Source organism: Engraulis encrasicolus, chromosome 5 (genome assembly GCF_034702125.1).
Source record: "Engraulis encrasicolus isolate BLACKSEA-1 chromosome 5, IST_EnEncr_1.0, whole genome shotgun sequence".
NCBI lineage: Eukaryota > Metazoa > Chordata > Actinopteri > Clupeiformes > Engraulidae > Engraulis > Engraulis encrasicolus.
The window spans coordinates 5194349-5216848 of record NC_085861.1 but is presented as its reverse complement, the minus strand read 5'-3'; the positions used below and the strand labels follow the sequence as shown (position 1 = coordinate 5216848).

General features: G+C 47.5%; 1 protein-coding gene across 1 annotated transcript in view; it reads right to left on the bottom strand.

Annotated features, from left to right (window-relative positions):
* The window catches only part of si:dkey-22o22.2 (neural-cadherin), a 206278-nt gene that overhangs the window by 32135 nt on the left and 151643 nt on the right, over window positions 1–22500 (bottom strand). The window contains exons 18-26 of the mRNA XM_063198429.1: window positions 17793–18076; window positions 11356–11577; window positions 10603–10866; window positions 9343–9507; window positions 7110–7301; window positions 6739–6882; window positions 5959–6371; window positions 5335–5552; window positions 1742–1835 (exon numbers count right to left, since the gene is read on the bottom strand). Coding sequence (XP_063054499.1) covers window positions 1742–1835; window positions 5335–5552; window positions 5959–6371; window positions 6739–6882; window positions 7110–7301; window positions 9343–9507; window positions 10603–10866; window positions 11356–11577; window positions 17793–18076 — 1996 coding nt within the window. The remainder of the gene's footprint in view (window positions 1–1741; window positions 1836–5334; window positions 5553–5958; window positions 6372–6738; window positions 6883–7109; window positions 7302–9342; window positions 9508–10602; window positions 10867–11355; window positions 11578–17792; window positions 18077–22500) is intronic.

Sequence of the window (22500 nt, the reverse complement as noted above, 5' to 3'; positions counted from 1 at the left end):
CTCTCTCTCTCTCTCTGCCTCCCTCCCTCCCCCCCCTCTCTCTCCAATTTGTTTAAAGATCGTTTCTATATGTTTATTGTCACATCTCTCTCACTCTCCCCCTCTCTCTTTTTCCATATCTCTCTTCCTCTGTCTATTGTTACATACTCTATATCTATCTATCTTTCCCTCCACACCCTCTCTCCATTTTGTTTCAAGAGTAAGCCTATTGCTATATATATGTCTCTACTCTCTTCTTTTGTTTAAAAGTATGTCTATTGTTACATCTCTCTCTCTCTCTCTCTCTCTCTCTCTCTCTCTCTCTCTCTCTCTCTCTCTCTCTCTCTCTCTCTCTCTCTCTCTCTCTTGTTTCAAGAGCATGTCTATTGTTACATATCTCTCTCTCTCTCTCTCCCCCCTCCTCTCTCCATCTTGTTTTAACAAGGTGTCATGTTTGTCATTGTCTGGAGCTGGCTGTGTAGCTGGAGTTGGAGTTCTTCCAAACCTGATTACAGCCTGTTCATTACAACCAGCCCAGAGGGCAAACACAACACACCGCACCACGCGCTAGCTAGCTATCAAACACACACACACACACACACACACACACACACACACACACACACACACACACACACACACACACACACACACACACACACACACACACACACACACACACACACACACACACACACACACGTTGTGTGTATCACACAAGCGGGCGGATCGTTCCTGTCTTCACTCAAAGTAAAAACAAGAAAAACATTCTGAATACAACACTTGATGAAGCATTAATAGCCCGGCTCACAAGACAGGAGATGGCAGCAGCCTATTATACCTCCTTTATGCTCTCTTTTTCTTTTTTCCTCTTTTTTCTTTTCTTCATTCTTTCATCTGTAATCCCTTGTTCTACTGCCGTGTTCCATTACCTCCTTCATATCAACCTCTCCTCATCTTCTCCTTCTCTTCTCATCACTCTTTCGCTTCCTGCTATCTTCTATCTATCTTCGCTCTGAGGGCCTCTCTTTTCAAACACCTTCACCTCATCTCTCCTCCTCATCCTCTCTTTTCATACACCTTCACCTCACCTCTTCCTCCTTCTCCTTTTTCTCCTACTCCTCATCCTCATCTCTCCTTCTCCTCTTGTTCCTCTCCTTCTCTTCCTCCTCCACCTTATCCCTCTCCTTTTTCTTCTTCCTCCTCCTCATCTCTCCTCCTCCTCTTGCTTGTCTTCTATCTCTCCTCCTCCTCCTCTTCCCTCTCACACCTTCTCCTCATCTCTCCTCCTCCTCCTCTTCCCTCTCATACCTTCTCCTCATCTCTCCTCCTCTTCCTCTTCCTCCTCCCCCCTCTCTTTTCTCACACCTTCACCTCATCTCTCCTCCTCCTCCTCCTCTTCCTCATCTCTCCTTTTTCTTCCTGCTGCATCTGTCTGCCTTGTTAAATGGCAGCCTGGGAGCTTGGCAGCGTCTTCTCTTCTCTCCTCTTCTCTGCTCCCTCCCCTCCTCTTATCCTCCATCCTCTCATCCTTCCCTCCCCTCTTCCCCTCCTCCTCCCCTCCTCTTATCCTCCATCCTCTTATCTTTTGCTCCCTCCTCTCCTCCCCTCCTCTCATCCTCCGCTCCCCTCTGCCCTTTGGAAGGTGGTGTAGGGATCTCACTTCAATAGAAGAGAGGAGAGATGAAAGTTACCTGTGGTTCTTGAGAGAAGAGAGATGAAAGTTACCTGTGGTTCTTGAGAGAGGAGAGATGAAAGTTACCTGTGGTTCTTCCCTTCAAACTGGTACACCTTCTCACTCCAGTCGTCGGGGTCGGGGGATTGAACTTGGCCCAGCACAGTGGTGGGGAGCAGACCTGGGGAACACACACACATAATGAGGTTAGTCTAGTTACACACACACACACACACACACACACACACACACACACACACACACACACACACACACACACACACACACACACACACACACACACACACACACGCACGCACACTCACACTCACACACGCACACACGCACACACACACACTCACACTCACACTCACACACACACAGCACACACATACACACACACGTGCGCACACATGCACGCACGCACGCACACACAAACACGCACACAGTGTTGACACTACCTGGGGCTCACAAAGGGAGCATACAAAGTACAAGAAAGGTTGACTATGGATGAGGTGTGTGTGTGTGTGTGTGTGTGTGTGTGTGTGTGTGTGTGTGTGTGTGTGTGTGTGTGTGTGTGTGTGTGTGTGTGTGTGTGTGTGTGTGTGTGTGTGTGAGTGAGTGTGGTGTGTGTGTGTGTGTGTGTGCATGCGTCCTTCCCGTCTGTGTGTGTGTGTGTGTGTGTGTGTGTGTGTGTGTGTGTGTGTGAGTGTGAGTGTGAGTGTGTGTGTGTGTGTGTGTGTGTGTGTGCATGCACACGTGTGTGTGTGTGTGTGTGTGTGTGCGCATACATGTGTGTGTGCGTTCATGCATGCACCCGTCTGTGTGTGTGTGTGTGTATGTATGTGTGAGTGTGTGTGTGTGTGCGCACACATGTGTGAGTGTCCGATGCCCCAGCGCTGTGTGATATAAGGAGCACATGTTGTCATGGTTACACATGTTGTTATGGTTATATAACCCAGTAGGGGGCGCTAACCAATTAGCTACCCGACACTTCCCTCCTCTACTAAAACTAAAACCATAAAAAATGAAACTGTTATCCTGTTAAGCGTGAAATCGACAGCGCTTTTAAAAAAAGCCACATGTGCCCCCATTTTGAGGTGTTTATTAGAATCTGGGACATCATTTAAGAAAATTGTTTTGCGTCATGCTTCATTTGAGCGTCTTGATGATTTCTTATTAGGGGTTTAACCCTTTATAGCAGCTTGATGATTTCTTATTGGGGTTTAACCCTTTATAGCAGCTTGATGATTTCTTATTTTGGGGTTTAACCCTTTATAGGACTATATTTGACAATGATTTCTGATCACCTCCACACCTATTACAAATGCTCCTGCCATGCCTCTCTACAGGGGGGTACAACCAAGTGGGTTACATATGGGTTATACATATGGGTTATACATATGGGTTATACATATGGGTTATACATATGGGTTATACATATGGGTTATACATATGGGTTATACAAGGGTTCTCAGTGTTAATCGACACAATGTTAAGAGGAGGGGCAAGACACAGGCAGCCAACCACGTGAGCTAATTTTTTGACCGACAGCGGTTTCCAACAATCAGAGGTTAAGCTGTGGGCAGCTAGGTTCGTGCAGTCATGTTATAAACAAAATTTAGAACCCATGTATAGCAAATTAATCAGGAGACATCAGGCTTTCACACAGATAGTGACATCATGACATTTGACCAATCAGCAGTGGTCTGGAGCCTGTCAAACATTTTTTTTTCACTCGGAAGTTGAGATTTGTGTGCCCTATAAAGGGTTAATGTCTCCTCTGCATCACAGAAGAAAATGTAACTAACCAGCTAGCACTTTTGCTAACAGGACAGCTAAAAATACCAGAGCTCAAACTCCTGCTCTGTTCAGTGAATATCATACAAGCTGACAGATGGCAACGCAGGATAAATAAGTCATGAGTGAATGCTGGTGTGACATGTGCAATACAGTAGTTTCCACCATGAGGACAACATCTCCCCTGTCCCACGCTGTGTGTGTGTGTGTGTGTGTGTGTGTGTGTGTGTGTGTGTGTGTGTGTGTGTGTGTGTGTGTGTGTGTGTGTGTGTGTGTGTGTGTGTGTGTGTGTGTGTGTGTGCAGTACAGTAGTTTCCACCATGAGGACAACATCTCCCCTGCCCCACGCTGTGTGTGTGTGTGTGTGTGTGTGTGTGTGTGTGTGTGTGTGTGTGTGTGTGTGTGTGTGTGTGCGTGTGCGTGTGCGTGTGCGTGTGCGTGTGCGTGTGTGCGCGTGCCCGTGTGTGTGTGTGTGCAGCACAGTTGTTTCCGCCATGAGGGCATTTCAACATCTCCCCTGCGCTGCATCCACAGACGTGTACAGAACTCTGCACTCACCCTCCCACCTGTTAACCATAGACACAGGACACTAAAACACTACAGTTGAGCATGGCAGTAGAACCAGAGAACTAGAATAGAGGAGAAGCTCACTCTGATCTGTTCCCACTGTAGCCAAAGCCTGTGAACCTTCTCCATATTCTCTGGTAGAACACTTATGTTCAGCGTTCTGGCATGGCAAGCTTTGTGTGCCACCAAAGAACATAGAATGGATAAGAACGCTCTCATGCTGGAAACTGGATTGGCCATGGTGTAGTACGGGGAAGCAGCCTGGGGACACGGCGTGCATGGGCAGTGGGTGCAACACCATGATGGATGGCACTACTCACCCTCAGAGCTGTAAACCAGTGGTTCTTAACCTGGGGTGCGGGCACCCCCTGGGGGTGCGCCAGAGATTTCAGGGGGTGCACGGAATTTTGTTTGTCTTGAGGTTGTGACCACAATTCTGCTTCCAAACATTATAATTAGGTCAAATCAAGACCAAATTAAAACATGTGTTGGACCTAATGTAAGTCATTAAAGTATTGAGTAGAGTCTAAGAATGCTTGTAATTATTCACTTAAATCATTTTTTTGCGTGTATACACTATACACTGGGTTGGGGGTGCGCGGCTGGTCTTTGGCACAGGTTAGGGGGTGCTTCAAGAAAAAAGGTTAAGAAACACTGCAGTAAACGATGAACTTGGTGTGTCCCGGCTATGATAGTGAACGGTTACCCTCTTGTCTGTCCCCTTTCTGTGTCATGGCACTCGTGCCAGGTTGGGACAATATCTATGGTGATAAATGATGACACTACTCTACTCACCCTCATAGCTGTAAAGTGTAGACGATTAACTTGGTGTGGCCAAGCCTGATTACCATCGACTTAAAAATCTCTTGCATTGCTCTTGACCTGACTAGTAGCAATGCTGAAGGTAATGATATGTAAGGGTTACCCTCTTGTCTGTCCCCTTTCTGTGTCATGGCACTTGTGCCAGGTTGAGACAATATAAATGGCGATACATGATGACACTACTCACCCTCGTAACTGTAAACAATGAACTTGGTGTGGCCTAGCCTGATTACCATCGACTTTCAAATCTCTTGCATTGCTCTTGACCTGACTAGTAGCAACGCTGAAGGTAATGATATGTAAGGGTTACCCTCTTGTCTGTCCCCTTTCGGTGTCATGGCACTTGAGCCATGTTGTGACAATACTTTACTCACCCTCGTAGCTGTAGACGAAGAACTTGTTGACACTGCTTTACTTTCAGTGTCATGGCACTTGTGCCAGGTTGTGACAACAATATATATGGCGATACATGATGACAATACTTTACTCACCCTCGTAGCTGTAGACGATGAACTTGGTGTGTCCCGGCAGGTGTGCGTGGTCGTTGCGGTCGCCGATGACGACGGTGAGGGTGGAGGTGGCGCTCATGGGCGGGTCTCCGCTGTCCATCATGAGGAGGGGCAGCAGGTACTGCTTCTGGCGCTCGCGGTCGAAGGAGCGCAGCGCCGTCAGCAGGGCACTGCCGTTACGCAGGTCCGTCAAGTTGAAGCTGAAGAGGCGGAAAGGAGAAAGAAAGGAAAGGAGGGAGGAAGGGAGGAAAGGAGAGAGAGAGAGAGAGAGAGGGAGATTTATAGACAGAGAGAAGTCATGTGTGGGGAAGCACGGAATAAGTTAGGGGTTAAAAGTTTGTGTGTGTGTGTGTGTGTGTGTGTGTGTGTGTGTGTGTGTGTGTGTGTGTGTGTGTGTGTGTGTGTGTGTGTGTGTGTGTGTTGCCAACGGAAGCGCACCTGGTAGCGTCCTCGGTGAGCTGAAGCATGCGTATGGTGAAGGGTGTGTGTGTGTGTGTGTGTAGTACAGTAGTTTCCACCATGAGGACAACTAGCTGCACTAGTCGTATGGTGAAGGGTGTGTGTGTGTGTGAGTGTGTGTGTGTGTGTGTGTGTGTATAGCCCCACCTGGTGGCGTCCTGCGTGAGCTGCAGCAGGCGTATGGTGAAGGGTCCTCCGTTAGGGGGCGCGTCGCGGTCCACGGCGTTGAGCAGTAGCGAGGTGTCGTTCATGCGTACGGGCTGCGGCGCCGCCGAGTTCTCCCACACCACCGGCCGGTACGCGGCCTCCAGCTCCGGCCCGTTGTCGTTGATGTCCTGCACGGTCACCATGACGATGGCGGTGCCGGTGAGCGCGGGCTCGCCCATGTCCACTGCCAGGACCATCAGGCGGTGCTGGGACACCTTCTCCCGGTCCAGCGGCTCCGACACCACCACCCAGCCACTCTTGTCCACCACGAACTGCTGGTACGGATCCGACTCCGGGGCGATGCTGTAGGAGAACTTCCCGTTCTGACCCGAGTCCAGATCCATAGCCGTCACCTGAGAGACAGGGAGGGAGAGAGAGAGAGATAGATAGATAGATAGATAGATAGATAGATAGATAGATAGATAGATAGATAGATAGATAGATAGATAGATAGACAGACAGATAGATCACTACTACTTCAACCACTGACTCGTATATACCCCGCCCGCTATCTCGCTCCGCGATTCTGATTGGACAGGCCATGAAATATCTGATGACGTTCGGGCTCGTCTAAGATTTCCAGTCCCTCGTGCGAGCCACGAAGTTTAACGAAGCTGCACCAAGCACGAAGGATCTGTGTGAGAGCCAGGCTACTAGTGTTGTACTTACACCATTAATTGACTTTTACTTTTACTTTTGACACCTCTGACAAATACCAACCTGGGCCACGATGGTTCCGGCAGGGACGTCTTCCAACATAGCGCCGGCATCGTAGAACTGCGGGAAGAAGACGGGGGCGTGGTCATTGGAATCCTCCACCTGGATGACGCAGTGGGCTGTGCTGTAGAAGTCGGCATCCTCCACCTTTAACAACGACAACAACAACAACAATATGTATTTACGTATATAGCACAGTATCACAACTACACTGTTGACCTAAAGTGCTTTCAAATACAATACAGTACCTTCAGAGTGAGGTTGAAGCTAGCCTGGTTCTAAAGCTGCGCTCGTGTCGTGTGGTTTATTACCTTCAGTGTGAGGCTAACGCTAGCCTGGTTCTAAACCTGCGCTTGTACCATGTGGTTTATTACCTTGAGTGTGAGGTTGAAGCTGCGCTCGTGCGGCTTCTCGAAGTCGATCTTCTTCTGCAGTCGCAGGACACCGCGTCGGTTCACCTTGTCCGTCTCCACGAAGAACTTCCTGTCCTCGTCACCGCCGACGATGCTGAAGGTCACCGCCGCGTTCTCGCCCTCGTCCCCGTCGGTGGCCGCCACCACCAGCACCTCAAGGGGCAAAAGGTCAAAGGTCAGACGTCAAGGTTGAAGTGCACTTTACTGTCAAGGTCAAGGTCAGACGTCAAGGTCGAAGTGCACTTTACCGTCAACGTCGAAGGGCACTTTACTGTATGTATGTTACTAACAGCTGTAACAGCTGTTTCACAGATGATGGACATTCACCAGAATATAATGTGTAATACTTAACCCTATTCAGACTGGGCTTTTTTGGCATTCCTGGGCCTGGGGGGGGGCTCTTTTGACCCCCCCCTCATAACTCATGAACGGAATACAGTATGACTACGAAACTTGGGGGAGATGATCTACGTATGGACATCTATGAATGGCATAATTTTTGTGTAATTATCTGGTATTATGATGTCATTATGACATCATCATCATCTTATGCCCAAAATCTCGCCATAATGTATTTTCCATTAAATTTAGGTAATGCACTTGAATTTTAATGATGTTCTGCTTCAAACCACTTAAATGTTCACAAAGTAGTCTGATGCTAATGGAAATAACAAAAAAATCTGAAAATATATGGCGTCATAAATACGGTAAAATTATTTTTGGTCAGACATACCTGTCAGAAAACCGTTGCCATGGCAACGGCAAAAATGATAAACCTAATCTTTCGGTACTTAACTGTAGCCAACTAAATGTTAGGAAAAGTCACAAAGTTTCGTAGTCATAGCTTAAGTCGTTAAGGAATTATACGACATCAAAGTTGGTGCGGGCACTTTTAGCCCCCCCCCAGTCTGGATAGGGTTAAACATACAGATACAGACATCAACAATAAAATAGCCTGCCCCCCACACACAAATAAACAGACAAACCAAACACATACACTATTTCACTCAATTCCTCTCCCTCTATCTCTCTATCTTTCTCTCTCTCTCTGCCTGTCTCTCTCTCTCTGCCTCTGTCTCTCACTCACTCACTCACTCACTCACTCACTCACTCACTCACTCACTCACTCACTCACTCACTCACTCACACACACACACACACACACACACACACACACACACACACACACACACACACACACACACACACACACACACACACACAGTACACAAACGTAATACAATAAATCCTTTTTCCATCAGATTTTGAGGCGAATTAACTCCATTAAGTCAAATTATTGTTCTAGAGCTATAGATAAACCATCCAGATGGTTTTGTGATTTTCCCCTAATCCTCCTGTGCCAAGCTTTTCCATCACTCCTGTCGTAAAATGTGTTTTAAATCTATTTATATCTTCTATGAAAAAACCCTCTATTGATACACATGCAGACCTCTATGCCTTTACTATACAGTACAGGCAGGAGCAGAGATGCAGTTAGTCTCAGTGGCAGAGCAATAGCACACAGGGCCTCCGGATAAAACACTGATAGGCCCCCCCCCACAGCCTGCCAAGGTCATAATAGGTTAGCCTGGGCGATGGCCGACTGTTGACCCCGTCAAACAGTCTGCCGAAAGCTAAGAGGAATCCGTCTCCATGGAGGGTGGGAGATGGTCTGATCTTACTCTGCCATTCAAATTCATTGGAGTTCCGAATTGAAATTAAAACCCATATTGTGCTTTATTAGCATGACTGTTACAATATAGTGTAGCAAAAGCATACAAATATAACAAAACAAAAGTGTCAATAGTGTTACTTTAACCATCCAGTCCAATCCAGGAGGATTTCGCCAGACTACGTGCGGAGCCAAAATCTTTGGGCGGAGTACATAGGATGGCGTTGCCAGACTGATAATAGGTCCCCCTACCACCCATATGGGAGGGCCCTTGGGCCAGGAGCAGATGGCCTGCTTGCCCCAACCCTGATAACTCCACCCCTGGTTAGTACCTCACTGTTGAGCTCCAGGTCCTCTGGGATGGATGCCACGTACAGCTGCTGGCTGAAGGAGGGCGCGTGAAATGTAATATAATGTACCTCACTGTATTGTATTGTAATGCACTGTACTGTAAGTGTATTGTAATGTAATGCATGTCACTGTATTGTAATGTATTGTGTTGTAAGTGTATTGTTATTATACCTCACTGTTGAGCTCCAGGTCCTCTGGGATGGATGCCACGTACAGCTGCTGGCTGAAGGCGGGCGCGTGGTCGTTGACGTCTGACACTAAAATGGTGGCCGTGCCCGTCCCCGTCAGACCCCCTCCGTCAGTAGCCTCCACCACCACCAGGTAACGACCCTCCACCTACACACACAAGACATACAGTATATCGTCATTGACATGCAAGGGAAACAATAGCCTGGTCCTGACCATCCCATAATACAACCATTTCATTTCGTATTCATGGTCTGGAGGTTGTTTGTTCTGATGCGATTGCAGGAAGCAGGAAAAATCAGGATTTAACTTATAGCTCTAAGTTGTTGAACGAAAATGTCTGATGTCTATCTATGGCGATGTAGGACCGTTTAACAGACATGTCTGACAGAACATCCTACCGTAGGATGAAATTACAATGTAGGACCGTTTGCCAGAACATCGGCGCAAATCCTACCGGTCTTCATCGCTCCACAGACAACAGATACTAGACGTAGTGCGGAGCCAAGTCTCTTGGCGGAAGTACGTAGGATGGTGCGCGAGGCTAAACAGTACATGGAGTAACAGCAATGTGTCTGGTGTCTGGTAGTGTCTGGTGATTTCAAATGTAAATTAAATTGCCATTATAAGATAAAAAAGTGCCACCAGTGCTTGACCAGTAACCTCCACCACCTCCACCCAAGACATTACACTTGTAGTATCCTCATTGACATGCAAGACATGTGGAGCAGAGACAACCCTGCATAGTTTGATTTCAAAAACGAAGTGCCATTATAGGATAAAAAGTGCCACTAATGCTTAATAAAATAAATGAGCCCATGATAACAACCCTGATCAATTTGACTTCAAGATAAAAGTGCCATTATACTTACAGGATAAAAAGTGCCACTAGTGCTTAATAAAATAGATAAACCCATGAAATAACTTCCACAAATAATTCTAGAAAAAATAATAAATAATAAACAATAAATAATGAATGACAAATAACAAATAAATATTCAATAAATAAATAATACATAATAAATATAATTTAATTTAATAAATAAATAAGCCACCTCTCTGTCTGCACGGTGTAGATGGTGCCAGTGTCGGGGTTGATGGAGAACACACACACACACACACACACACACACACACACACACACACACACACACACACACACACACACACACACACACACACACACACACACACACACACACACTCGCGCGTATAACGTATAGAAATAATATATCCACATCCCACCTCTCTGTCGAGGGAGCGCAGCACGGTGTAGATGGTGCCGGTGTTGGGGTTGATGGAGAAGAGGTTGAGGTTGATGTCGTTGCGGACGTTCTGCACGATGCGGTAGGTGAGCGCCGCGTTCTTGCCGGCTTTGGGGTCGTCGAGGTCGGTGGCGCGCATCTCCATGATGGAGGTGTCGGCCGGCGAGTTCTCGGGAACGCTGCCCACGAAACAGCTGTCCGTGGAACACAGGAAGGCCGGCGCGTTGTCGTTGATGTCTCGCACCTGTAACAAATAGACGCTTACGTAGGTTAAATCCTTAGTGTCTCGAAGTATTCAACTGATCAATAAGTTAAAGGTGAAATTGTGCTGTCTAATGCCAAATTTTGATTTGGATGAATTTTCATGAATTCATGAATAATTACTTAATTGACAAACTAATATTTACTAGTATGACCAAAGTACAGCAAGTATTGCAGCTAAAATTGCCAATTTCTGGAAATTCAAAATAGCGGACCATGGAGAACATCCCCCTTTTCATGCATGCATGCGTCATAATAAATACTTAAAATTTCATGGTGGTTGCAAGTATTCATGAAAAAGGTAACATTAGTGAATGGGCAGCATGAATTCTGGAAATAAACTAAAAAAAAATTACACAGTGCACCTTTTAAGTTCAGGTAGGTTAACTTGACTGTAATACATGTAATATTGTAATACTCCTAAATGCGAGACCAATTCCCTTCAGGGCAATAAAGCTTTTCATTCATTCACCTCCAGCAGGACGTCGGCGAAGCCCGTGAGCCCGGCGCCGTTCTCGTCGGTGGCGAGCACCAGGAAGCGCCATGCGGAGCGCTCCTCGCGGTCCAGCTTCTTCTGGACGTAGATGCGGCCGCTCAGCTCCTCGATGGTGAACTCGCTCCCCGCGCCCTGGCCGTGCAGCGAGTAGCGCAGCGCGCTCTGGTCCGCCTCCTGGTCCGGATCCGTGGCGGACACCTGCTCAGGAAGGAAGGAAGTAGGGGTGTAAATGATCATCGATACAGTCGATCCTACGGCCGACGATCGGATTGAATCGTATCGTATCTTATCGTGGGGCATTCTTCAGTATCAACAATAATCCAATTAGCCTTTCGCAAAACCCCTCCCACAAACGGCCGCCAACCAATCCGAGCTCAGCAACGGTAACTAAGGAGTGTAGAACTTGTCGGAGGTCCGTCAAAAACCTGCGATTTTAGGGAGACATAAAACGTGTGCCTATGGCACCGTCAAGGTCCGACACCATCTGAAGATTGATTAGGACCTCGTTTTTTCACTTTCCCGAAGCAAAAACCTCAAGCGGACTGATAACAGGGATGGATTAAGCCATGCGGAGGCTATTAGCTCCAGGTGATCATATTTAAAAGTAGCAGGCTAACTGTGCAATCTTCTTTGCTAATATAGCCCCCTTCCCCCTTGCAGAAAACGTACCCTAAACAAATAATCAATGCATCGCTCAGACTTAAGGCTAATATTATATGATATTATAGTATTGGATTCACGGCATTATGATTCAAATTTTATATATCGTTATATATAGTATATTTATAGTATATTTATATCTAGTTTAATGTTTTTATATAGTTTAATATGCGCCAAGTGCACAGCCCACTGAGCAGCCCCCACCCTCTCTCCTTCCCGGTTTGTGTCTGTGTATATGCGTCGAGTGTGACAGCAAAAAAAGTTACACTGAAATGGGGCTGCGCTTGTTCCAACCTTGTTATGAAGATATTACTAACTGTCAACTAAAACCATTAAAGTGAACAGAAGAGAGACGCCCAGTGTGACTGCACAAGAGCTGCGCAGTGTGCCCAAAGCCCGTCAAATGTCTTGGCGGACGGTTGCAATGTCCCAGTTTACACCAAGCACTATCAAAATGTCCTGGTTACAGACATTACATCGTCATCATCAAGTTGTTGTATTTCACAGTTGAACATGGCTTCTAGTAATCAGCGTGTGTAGGCCTATACAAGAAGTGTAGGCTACACACATTTCCTATGAAACGCAGCCAAAACGTGTGCCTGGTTCTAAGTTTTTGACGGAAGTAGCAACAATAACTAGGGGGCGTGGCTTTTGCAAAAGGTGAATTGCTGGCCCCTGCCCAATGCCCTTAGCCTTACCCATACTGCTTTAGCTCTACACAATCGTTTCGATCTGAAATCTCACTAGTGATTAGGTCTGGTGTTAACCAGGCAACAATGCCCTAGCTCCATAACATAACAGAAGTGGAAAAAATCGAATCGAAACGAATCGTATCATAACGTGGGGCATTGTTACGTATAACAAATATCGATGGAGACCATGCAGCGAGTAGCGCAGCACACTCTGGTCCGCCTCCTGATCCGGATCCGTGGCGGACACTTGGTCAGGAAGGAAGGAAGGAAAGAATGAAGAAGATTTGCCTGATAATCATCGACTTTCAAATCTCTTTTCGAGACCAAGACAAAAACGATTAACCTTTCCAAAATGTTGACCCACCTCACTCGGTTTGCTACCGGTCAAGGCCAGAAAAGGCTGTGCCGATGCTTAAACCAAAACTTTTCTTAGTCCCAATAGAATATCTCTGCTTAAACCATGTCACTGCCTTGAACACGCCTCTGCCTAGGGCCGTTGGAGCTGCTCAAAGTTGATTGGTTCCCGACAAAGTGGGTGGAACTCAGAAACTCAGAAACAATATTTTGCTCCTGGCCTGACTAGTAGCAACTCCGAAGGTGTCTGTTGATATTCTCATTCATGGCCTTGACTGTAGTTCAAATGGCTAAGGCACTGTATTGTTGTGAAGGGGACCCGGGGTCTAACTGCTGCCAGAGGTCATTTCCTGATCCTCCACTCCTCCATCATTCTCTTCCAACCATTTGCTGTCATCTCTTCAGTGTAACAATCAAATAAAGCCATGAAAAGAAGATTATGATAATTCTAATAATAATAATAATTCTAATAGTCTTTTTTTAAGCCTGAGAATGTTTTCTCTTAATGTTTTCAAGCTAAAAGTAGATGTCCAGGTGAAATACGCAAAAAACAAACATGCAAAGACATGCGAAAACAGACACATGGCCACTTTTGAGTCTCTCCCTTGGTGAATTAATAATGTGCTTTATTGAGTCTCTCCCTTGGTGAATTAATAATGTGCTTTATTGAGCCCCCGGATCGTGCTGGCAGAGATAGATAGAGTGGCTTACTGAGGGACAGGCTTGCATCGCTGCATTCGACATATCCGTCACAGAACACAGGAGACAATTAAAAGTTAATAGACAAAGCAAAAAGAAAAATTCACTATTTTCTGGAGTCACTGGAAGAGTTGTTTACAAAAGTCTTTGATGTTTTTCTTCTCTTCTCCCCCCAACCCTCCCTCCTCTCTTTTCACCCCTCTCCTGACAATACAACGGAAAGTGATATTGAAGGGGGGAAAAAACACTTCAAGAAGGACGACAGGCGAGGCCAGATGTGTGAAAATAGTCATTTCAATTTTGCCTCCACCTCTCTACCTGCCAGCCTTCCCTTCCACTGCTCCCTCTCTCTCTCTCCACTCCTAAACGCGGAGGATAGGACGCACATTAATAAACATAACAAAACACTTCAAGGGGAGACTACCACAAACACAGGGGCATATAACTGCACAGGCCTACCAGGCACAGGCCCTGGGGCCCAAGAGCCAAGGGGGGCCTGAAACCCAAGCCTCCCCACGACAAAAAACACTACATTATTGGTCTAATCCATCCATGGCTTAAGTGCCCTTGAGGAAGGCACCTAACCCCCCATTGCTCCAGGGACTGTAACCAATACCCTGTACCAAGGCAGCTAACCTCCATTGCTCTAGGGACTGTAACCAATACCCTGTACCAAGGCAGCTAACCTCCATTGCTCTAGGGACAGTAACCAATACCCTGTACCAAGGCACCTAACCCCCATCGCTCTAGGGACTGTAACCAATACCCTGTACCAAGGCACCTAACCCCCATTGCTCTAGGGACTGTAACCAATACCCTGTACCAAGGCACCTAACCCCTATTGCTCCAGGGACTGTAACCAATACCCTGTACCAAGGCACCTAACCCCCATTGCTCCAGGGGCTGTATTCCAATACCCTGTAATAGTAACTGTAAGTTGCTTTGGGTGAAAGCGTCAGCTAAGTGTAATGTAATGTACTGTAAAGTACTGTAATATATTTGTGTTTTCATATTATGTTTAAGAAACCCAAACCCCAAACAAAAAAGGCTCTCCAACATCTACGTTAAACCACCAATCCTTGCGATGCCATGAAGGGGGCCCTTTCTTTTTGTCTGGCCCCGGGGCCCATGGAGCTCATAACCAGTCCCTGTACAAACCCCAAAACAATTTAATGCATTAGGTGCCAGGCAGCCCTGGCAGAGCAGAGCAGAGCAGAGCAGAGCAGTGCGGGCGCACATCAAATCAATTCCTCTCCGAGGCGACAGCTGTGGCCACATCACAAGCCTCCTTCACGCCTGCCTCTCTCTCTCTCTCAAGCTGCCACTGAGGTGACTGTCTCTCTCTCGCAAGCCGCCACTGAGAGTGTCTCTCCGGAACGTTCTGCCCTGGTGTCATTGCGCCAGGAGAAAAACACTTTCGTCAGGAGGGAAATAATAATATAAAACACTTTTGTTTGGTTTCACATCCATCCAGCGTATAGGACTGATATTTTTCTCAGTGAAGGAGTCTGTGGAGTGTGTAGTATACGTTTATACTGACCTTATGTATTGTTGGATGATGACATCCTGAATGTGTTTGGTTGACCCCCTCATGTCTAACTGGCACATTGTACTGTGTAGCATGTATGCTAAAATGTGTAGCCTTACCGCAGAGATACACCAGCGGCGACGCGATTCAAGCGACAGAGTGTAGCAGCAAGCGATACGAGCGATTGAGGAGACAAGAGTATGTCCGTACAGGCAGAAGGCCAAGCATTCAAGCATTCCCATTGGCTGTGGTCACTGACCTCTATACAGTCATTGGCTGTCGCGGCTTGTCGCCGAACCGCGTCATAGAAAGTTGAAAAGATTTCAACTTCAAATTGTCGCGCTCGTCGCGCAAATCGCTCTGGTCTTCAGAATCGCTTTTGTCTCTCGACTCAATACAAAGTCAATTACTTCTGTCGCTCGACTCGTTCAGATCGCCGCTGGTGTATCTCTGCGGTTACAGTACCTGCAGAGTGAATGTGTACGCCTGTGTGTGCCATCCTCACTCTCTACAGTAGTAAACTGTATTGGGGATTGTGCAAGAACGTATTATGACTCCATTGGGCCCCTGGGCCACACAAGAAGAAAGGGCCCCCTCCATGGCATTGCAAAGTTCCCAAAGATTTGGGGGTTTTAACGAATATGAGAGCGAGCCTTTGTTGTTGGAGGTTTGGGGCTTCTTACCAGAGAAAATATGAAAATACAGTAGTTTAGTTTAAGCACAATTTAATGCAAACATAGACCCTTATTACATTACATTATACCTTACACTAGATTTGTATACTTCTTTATCTGCAGGGCGAGTATGGGCAGGTTAGTGCACTAGATTGCTATACTTCTTAATTGGGTAGGATAGTACACTAGATTGCTATACCTCTTTATTGGGCAGGGCCTCGTTTCCGAAAGGGCCTTAAGTACTACTTAACGCTACGTGCTACTTAAGTTCACACGTAACACCATCGTAGAGCTCACGGAGCGTTTCCCAAAGCCAACTTAGCAAAGAACCATCGCAGGTTGACACGTAACTCTAAGAGCAATCCACGAGTGGTCTAGAGTAGTCTTAACGCGCTAAGATTGATCGTAGCGGCATGGCACAGTGGAGACACCCACAGGATATGAAGGGAAAAGAAGAAACCTGCGCATAAGATTGCTGTTTTAAGACGCGAGAGGCATGGCACAGTGGAGACACCCATAGGAAAAGAGGAAACTTGCGCTTCAAGTTGATGTTTTAAGACGGGAGTGTAGCCTAAATATCATGGCAGCACAGTTGACACTGCAATGAAAATAAGAAGGTAACATTAATTGTGGATGTGTAGGCCTATAAAATAAAAGTAATGTGTTTGGAAATATTTTACAGGTAGTAAAATAGTTCGACTGTGTTTGATAAACCTGGGCATAATTAAACTGTGATCAATCATAATTTGTGTGGGTGCCTCATGAACAAGAACAAGGCAAAATGAAGAAGGGGCTTCGGGAACCAGAGACAAGAGTGTTGATGTCGGAAGGCCACTTCCGAAACTTTATTTATTTTATATTTTTTTGAAGAAAAATGGTCAGCGAGTTGTTGCACCCTGTTTCATTTTCAAGTAGCCTAAGAAAGGGAAGGCGACGCCGAAAATACATGATAGTTGTAGGCAAAGGGTAAGCTATGACAAAAATTAAAAAGGCAGCGATGGGGATTCGTGTAGATTTTTTGTTTTAATAACAGCAGACTGCCGTGCAACAATGTCCTCACAGTTGTGAAAGTCTTGAGCGCGCGGTACTTTGCGCACCGCTCACCACATGTGCCAAGCTCCTCTCCCTATTCCGACTCTAGGCTAAGCAATAACAAAAAGGCAGCGAGGGGATGTGTCAATTTTGATGGACATTGTTTTTCATAACAGCATGCTGACGTGCTCCCGACAGTTGTCAAGCCTTGAACGCCTTGAGGTTGTAACTTTGCGCATCCCAATTTGGAACTCCAACTAGGCCTAGGCCTACTTGTCCTCTTAAATATTAAGCTGCAGTAGCCAAGTGCACGCGCTTTATCTGGGTCTTAACGGCGTAGCTCATTATTACCGTCAGTTGGGAGTTTTGCATGATTTCATTGTGTGTGTGCATTTTATTTCATTTGCCAACAATAACTCCTGTCGATAGTTGCAAACTGCTACAAATGTAGTCCCACCCTTATAGAAAACAACTTTTGATACTGACACACGCCTTACATTTTGTAAATGGTTTAGCAGCAGATGACGGCGCAGTTCACTCCGAGTAGCCTACACTTCAGCACCACATATGTGGACAGCGATCCTTAAGAGCGACGCTACGAATGATCTTAGAGGCTGTGAACGCGCGTTCATGTACGAGTGTCTTTGGGAAACAGTCGTAGGAAATCTAAGAACATTCGTAGGATCACTGGTTAACGACACACGTAAGGCTAAGAACCATCGTTATCGGGAAACGAGACCCTGATTAGTACACTAGATTGCTATACTTCTTTACCTGTAGGGCGAGGATGGGCAGGTCGGTCAGCTCCTCAATGACGCTGGCGTAGTACTCTGATTGGTCGAAGACGGGCACCTCGTCGTTCTGGTTGATGACGTTGACCACCAGCGTGGTCTGGTTCTCCCACTTCCCATCCGAGGCCACCAGCCGCAGCTCGTAGCGCTGCACGCGCTCGTAGTCCAGCTTCTGGGCCACGTACAGCGTGCCCACCTCGGGGTCCACGTCGAACGAGCCCATGGTGTTGCCCGCCGTCAGCTGGTAGCGCAGCTTGGCATTGGCACCTGTTAGGTGAGGACAAGAAGACATTATATTACATTACATTACGTTACATTGTTATATTGTTACATTGTTCCATGGTGTTGCCCGCCGTCAGCTGGTAGCGCAGCTTGGCATTGGCACCTGTTAGGTGAGGACAAGAACAAGAAGATGACATTACATTATATTAAATTACGTTACATTACATTACACTACATTGCATGACATTACAATACATTACATTACACAGCATTATATTACAAGCAGATTGGAGTTGAAGAGGATGACATTACATTACATGAAATTATATTAGCACCTGGACAAGCACAAGACAAGGGTATGGAGGAGATTAGATGACATTATGTTACATTGCATTGCATGATGTTACATTACATTACATTATCTGACATGACATTTAAAAGGTGCTTTTATCCAAAGCGATAAAAGAGAGTCCTACAGACATAAGAGAGGATTTCAATGGACTGGGGCAGCTGTGGTGGTGGTGGTGGTGGTGGTTAGGGATTTCTTGCCACAAACACTCTGTGATGTGAAAGCTATCAGTGTTGCCAGATGTGTCTGACCAAATCCCGCCCAAAAGGTTCTCAAAAACCGCCAAAATGCGCTAAATTACGCCCAAATTCAACAAATTACATTGACTTCTATGGGCCCAAAACGGCTTAAAAAACCGCCAAATGGCCAATTTTTCCCGTTTTTGCCCGCCGACGCTCATCCCAAGTAACCCAATTGGGCGGGCACCCGCCCAATCTGGCAACACTGAAAGCTATGCATTTGTCCACTGAGGAAGAGATGTGATGGGGACCCTCTCCCCCTCTGTTCCATCCCTGCAGGTCCTAAGCCCAGTTCAAACGGGCCCTACACTAGGGGTGGGCGATATGACGATATTAAATCGTGAATCGTGATATTGAGTAAAAGATCGTCTCGAATCTGCCAAAGTGGAAAAATCGTATAGATCGTCTTGCAGTGAGGATGTTTATTATCAGTATCAGAGTGACGTTTTCTCACTTGTGTTGTTGTCTTCACTTTATTCTTTACATTATTGTATTCCAATTGTACACTTTATGAGAGTATCATCAGTGTGTAATCATTTTATTGACCACAAATTACAAATTTGTGAAATCGAGATTTCATGTTAAAAAATCGTGATACAACATTTTTGCCATATCGCCCACCCCTACCCTACACCTCCCTGCTGGTTTCCCCATCCCCTTACAGGCTCACAGTAGAGACAGTCCTAGTTTGTCACTGCAGGTCCCAAGTCCAGTTCAAAGGTGACAAACACCTCCCTCCTGCCTTCTCAATCCCCTCACGGCCTTAGTACCTGAGTCCCTACAGATCCCAAAATCCTGTTCAAATCCTCCTCTTCTCTCCTCCTCCTCATCCCCTTTCGCCTCGCCAGGGCCTGTGTTTGCTCTCCCTCTCCTCTCCTTCCCCTCTCCTCTACTTCCCCTCTCCTCTCCTCCTCTTCTCTCCTCTTCCCCTTTCGCCTCGTCAGGGCCTGTGTTTGCTCTCCCTCTCCTCTACTTCCCCTCTCCTCTCCTCCTATTCTCTCCTCTTCCCCTTTCGCCTCACAAGGCCCTGTGTTAGCTCGTCCTTTCATCCTCTCCTCTCCTTCTCCTCCCATTTCGCCTTATCAGGGTCTGTGTTTGCTCGTCCTCTCCTCTCCTTCCCCTCTCCTCTCCTCCACCTCCTCTTCTTTCCTCCTCTCCTCCTCTGCTTCTCTCCTCTCATTTCGCCTCGTCAGGGTCTGTGTTTGCTCGTCCACACCTGATTTCACCAGACAAACACCATCTGGGCGGGGTGTGTTGGGCTTTCATTACGAGCCCTGTGTATGTGTGTGTGTGTGTGTGTGTGTGTGTGTGTCTGTGTGTGTCTGTGTGTGTGTGTGCGTGCATGTGCGATAGAAAGACAGTCCATGCATTGGTGATGACTGAATGGGAAGGTTGTGGTTTGTTTGGACACAGAGCTGCGTAGTTGGTTGGGGTGATGGTGTTGGGGGAGGTGTCTTGTCTTGACTGGGTAGTGTTCGGTTGGGGTGATGGTGTTGGGGGAGGTGTCTTGTCTTGACTGGGTAGTGGTGGTGGTGGGGGAGGTGTCTTGTCTTGACTGGGTAGTGGTGCTGGTGGTTGGGGTGGTGTTGGTGGGGGAGGTTTCTTGTCTTGACTGGGTAGTGGTGGTTGGGGTGGTGGTTGGTTGGGGGGGTGGTGTTGGTGGGGGAGGTTTCTTGTCTTCACTGGGTAGTGGTGGTGGTGTTGGTGGGGGAGGTTTCTTGTCTTGACTGGGTAGTGGTGGTGGTGGTGGTGGTGGTGTTGGTGGGGGACGTTTCTTGTCTTGACTGGGTAGTGGTGTTGGGGGTGGGGGAGGTGTCTTGTCTTGACTGGGTAGTGGTGGTGGTGGTAGTGGTGGTGTTGATGGGGGAGGTTTCTTGTCTTGACTGGGTAGTGGGGGTGGTGTTGGTGGTGGTGTTGGTGGGGGAGGTTTCTTGTCTTGACTGGGTAGTGGTGGTTGGGGTGGTGTTCGTGGGGGGGAGGTTTCTTGTCTTGACTGGGTAGTGGTGGTGTTGGTTGGGGTGATGTTGGTGGAGGGGGGAGGTTTCTTGTCTTGACTGGGTGGTGTTTGGTTGGGGTGATGTTGGTGGGGGAGGTGTCTTGTCTTTACTGGGTAGTGGTGGTGGTGGTTGGTTGGGGTGATAGTGTTGGGGGAGGTTTCTTGTCTTGACTGGGTAGTTGTGCTGGTGGGAGAGGTGTCTTGTCTTGACTGGGTAGTGGTGGTGGTGGTAGTGGTGGTGTTGATGGGGGAGGTTTCTTGTCTTGACTGGGTAGTGTTCGGTTGGGGTGATGTTGGTGGGGGAGGTTTCTTGTCTTGACTGGGTAGTGGTGGTGGGGGTGGTGTTCGTGGGGGGGAGGTTTCTTGTCTTGACTGGGTAGTGGTGGTGGTGGTGGGGGAGGTTTCTTGTCTTGACTGGGTAGTGGTGGTGGTGGTGGGGGAGGTTTCTTGTCTTGACTGGGTAGTGGTGGTGGTGGTGGTGGGGGAGGTTTCTTGTCTTGACTGGGTAGTGGTGTTGGTGGGGGGGGAGGTTTCTTGTCTTGACTGGGTAGTGGTAGTTTATTTTGCCCCTCGGTGGGCATCATGATGAACAATCCCAATATACCCTGACACCCACATGGAGGGGAGAGAGGGAGGAATGGGACTGGGTTGGGGTTGGGTGGTGGTGATGGGGTGCGTCTTGGTGGAGGTGGAGTTGGGTGGTGGTGGTGCTAATGGAAAGAGAGGGCATTGGGGTAGGGTGTGTGTGTTGGGTGGTGTTGTTGGTCATTTCTTTGTCCCCTCGGCGGGCATCGTAATGAGCAGTCCAGCCCATATGGTGCCCTGACCATGCCCAGCTGTACCCAGTGTGTGTGTGTGTGTGTGTGTGTGTGTGTGTGTGTGTGTGTGTGTGTGTGTGTGTGTGTGTGTGTGTGTGTGTGTGTGTGTGTGTGTGTGTGTGTGTGTGTGTGTGTGTGTGTGTGTGTGTGTGTGTGGTGCCCTGTCCATGCCCAGCAGTGGCATCCTAGGCAGCGAAGAGCTGTGTGTGTGTGTGTGTGTGTGTGTGTGTGTGTGTGTGTGTGTGTGTGTGTGTGTGTGTGTGTGTGTGTGTGTGTGTGTGTGTGTGTGTGTGTGTGTGTGTGTGTGTGTGTGACAGAGAGTATCTGTGTGTGTGTGTGTGTGAGAGAGAGTATGTGTGTGTGTGTGTGAGTGGTGCCCTGTCCATGCCCAGCTGCGGCAGCCTTGGCAGCGAAGGTCTGTGTGTGCGTATCTGTGCGTGTTAGTGTGCGCGGCGCGCATGTGTGTGTGTGTATGCGTGTGTGTGTGCGCGCGTGTGGATGGGGGGTGGGGTAGGTTGTGTGATCAGCCATCCTTACACAGCTCCTATAATACTGTAACTAGCAACACACACACACACACACACACACACACACACACACACACACACACACACACACACACACACACCCGCACACACGCACACACGCACACCCGCACACACGCACACCCGCACACCCGCACACACACACACACACACACACACACACACACACACACACACACACACACACAAACACACACATACACACACAAACGCACACACGCGCGCACACACACACACACACACACACAGTCGTCCTTCCACAGCTCCTATAATAGTGTAACTAGCAGCACACACGTCATCACAACACATTATGTGTTCAGAGTACAAAGACTACAAACAGGGTCACTTAAGGATGCTCTCACAAAAACACACACACAACCCAGACATACTCTTTGACATGCACACAGACACACAGACACAGACACACACACACGTAAACGCACGCACACACACACACACACACACACACACACACACACACACACACACACACACACACACACACACACACACACACACACA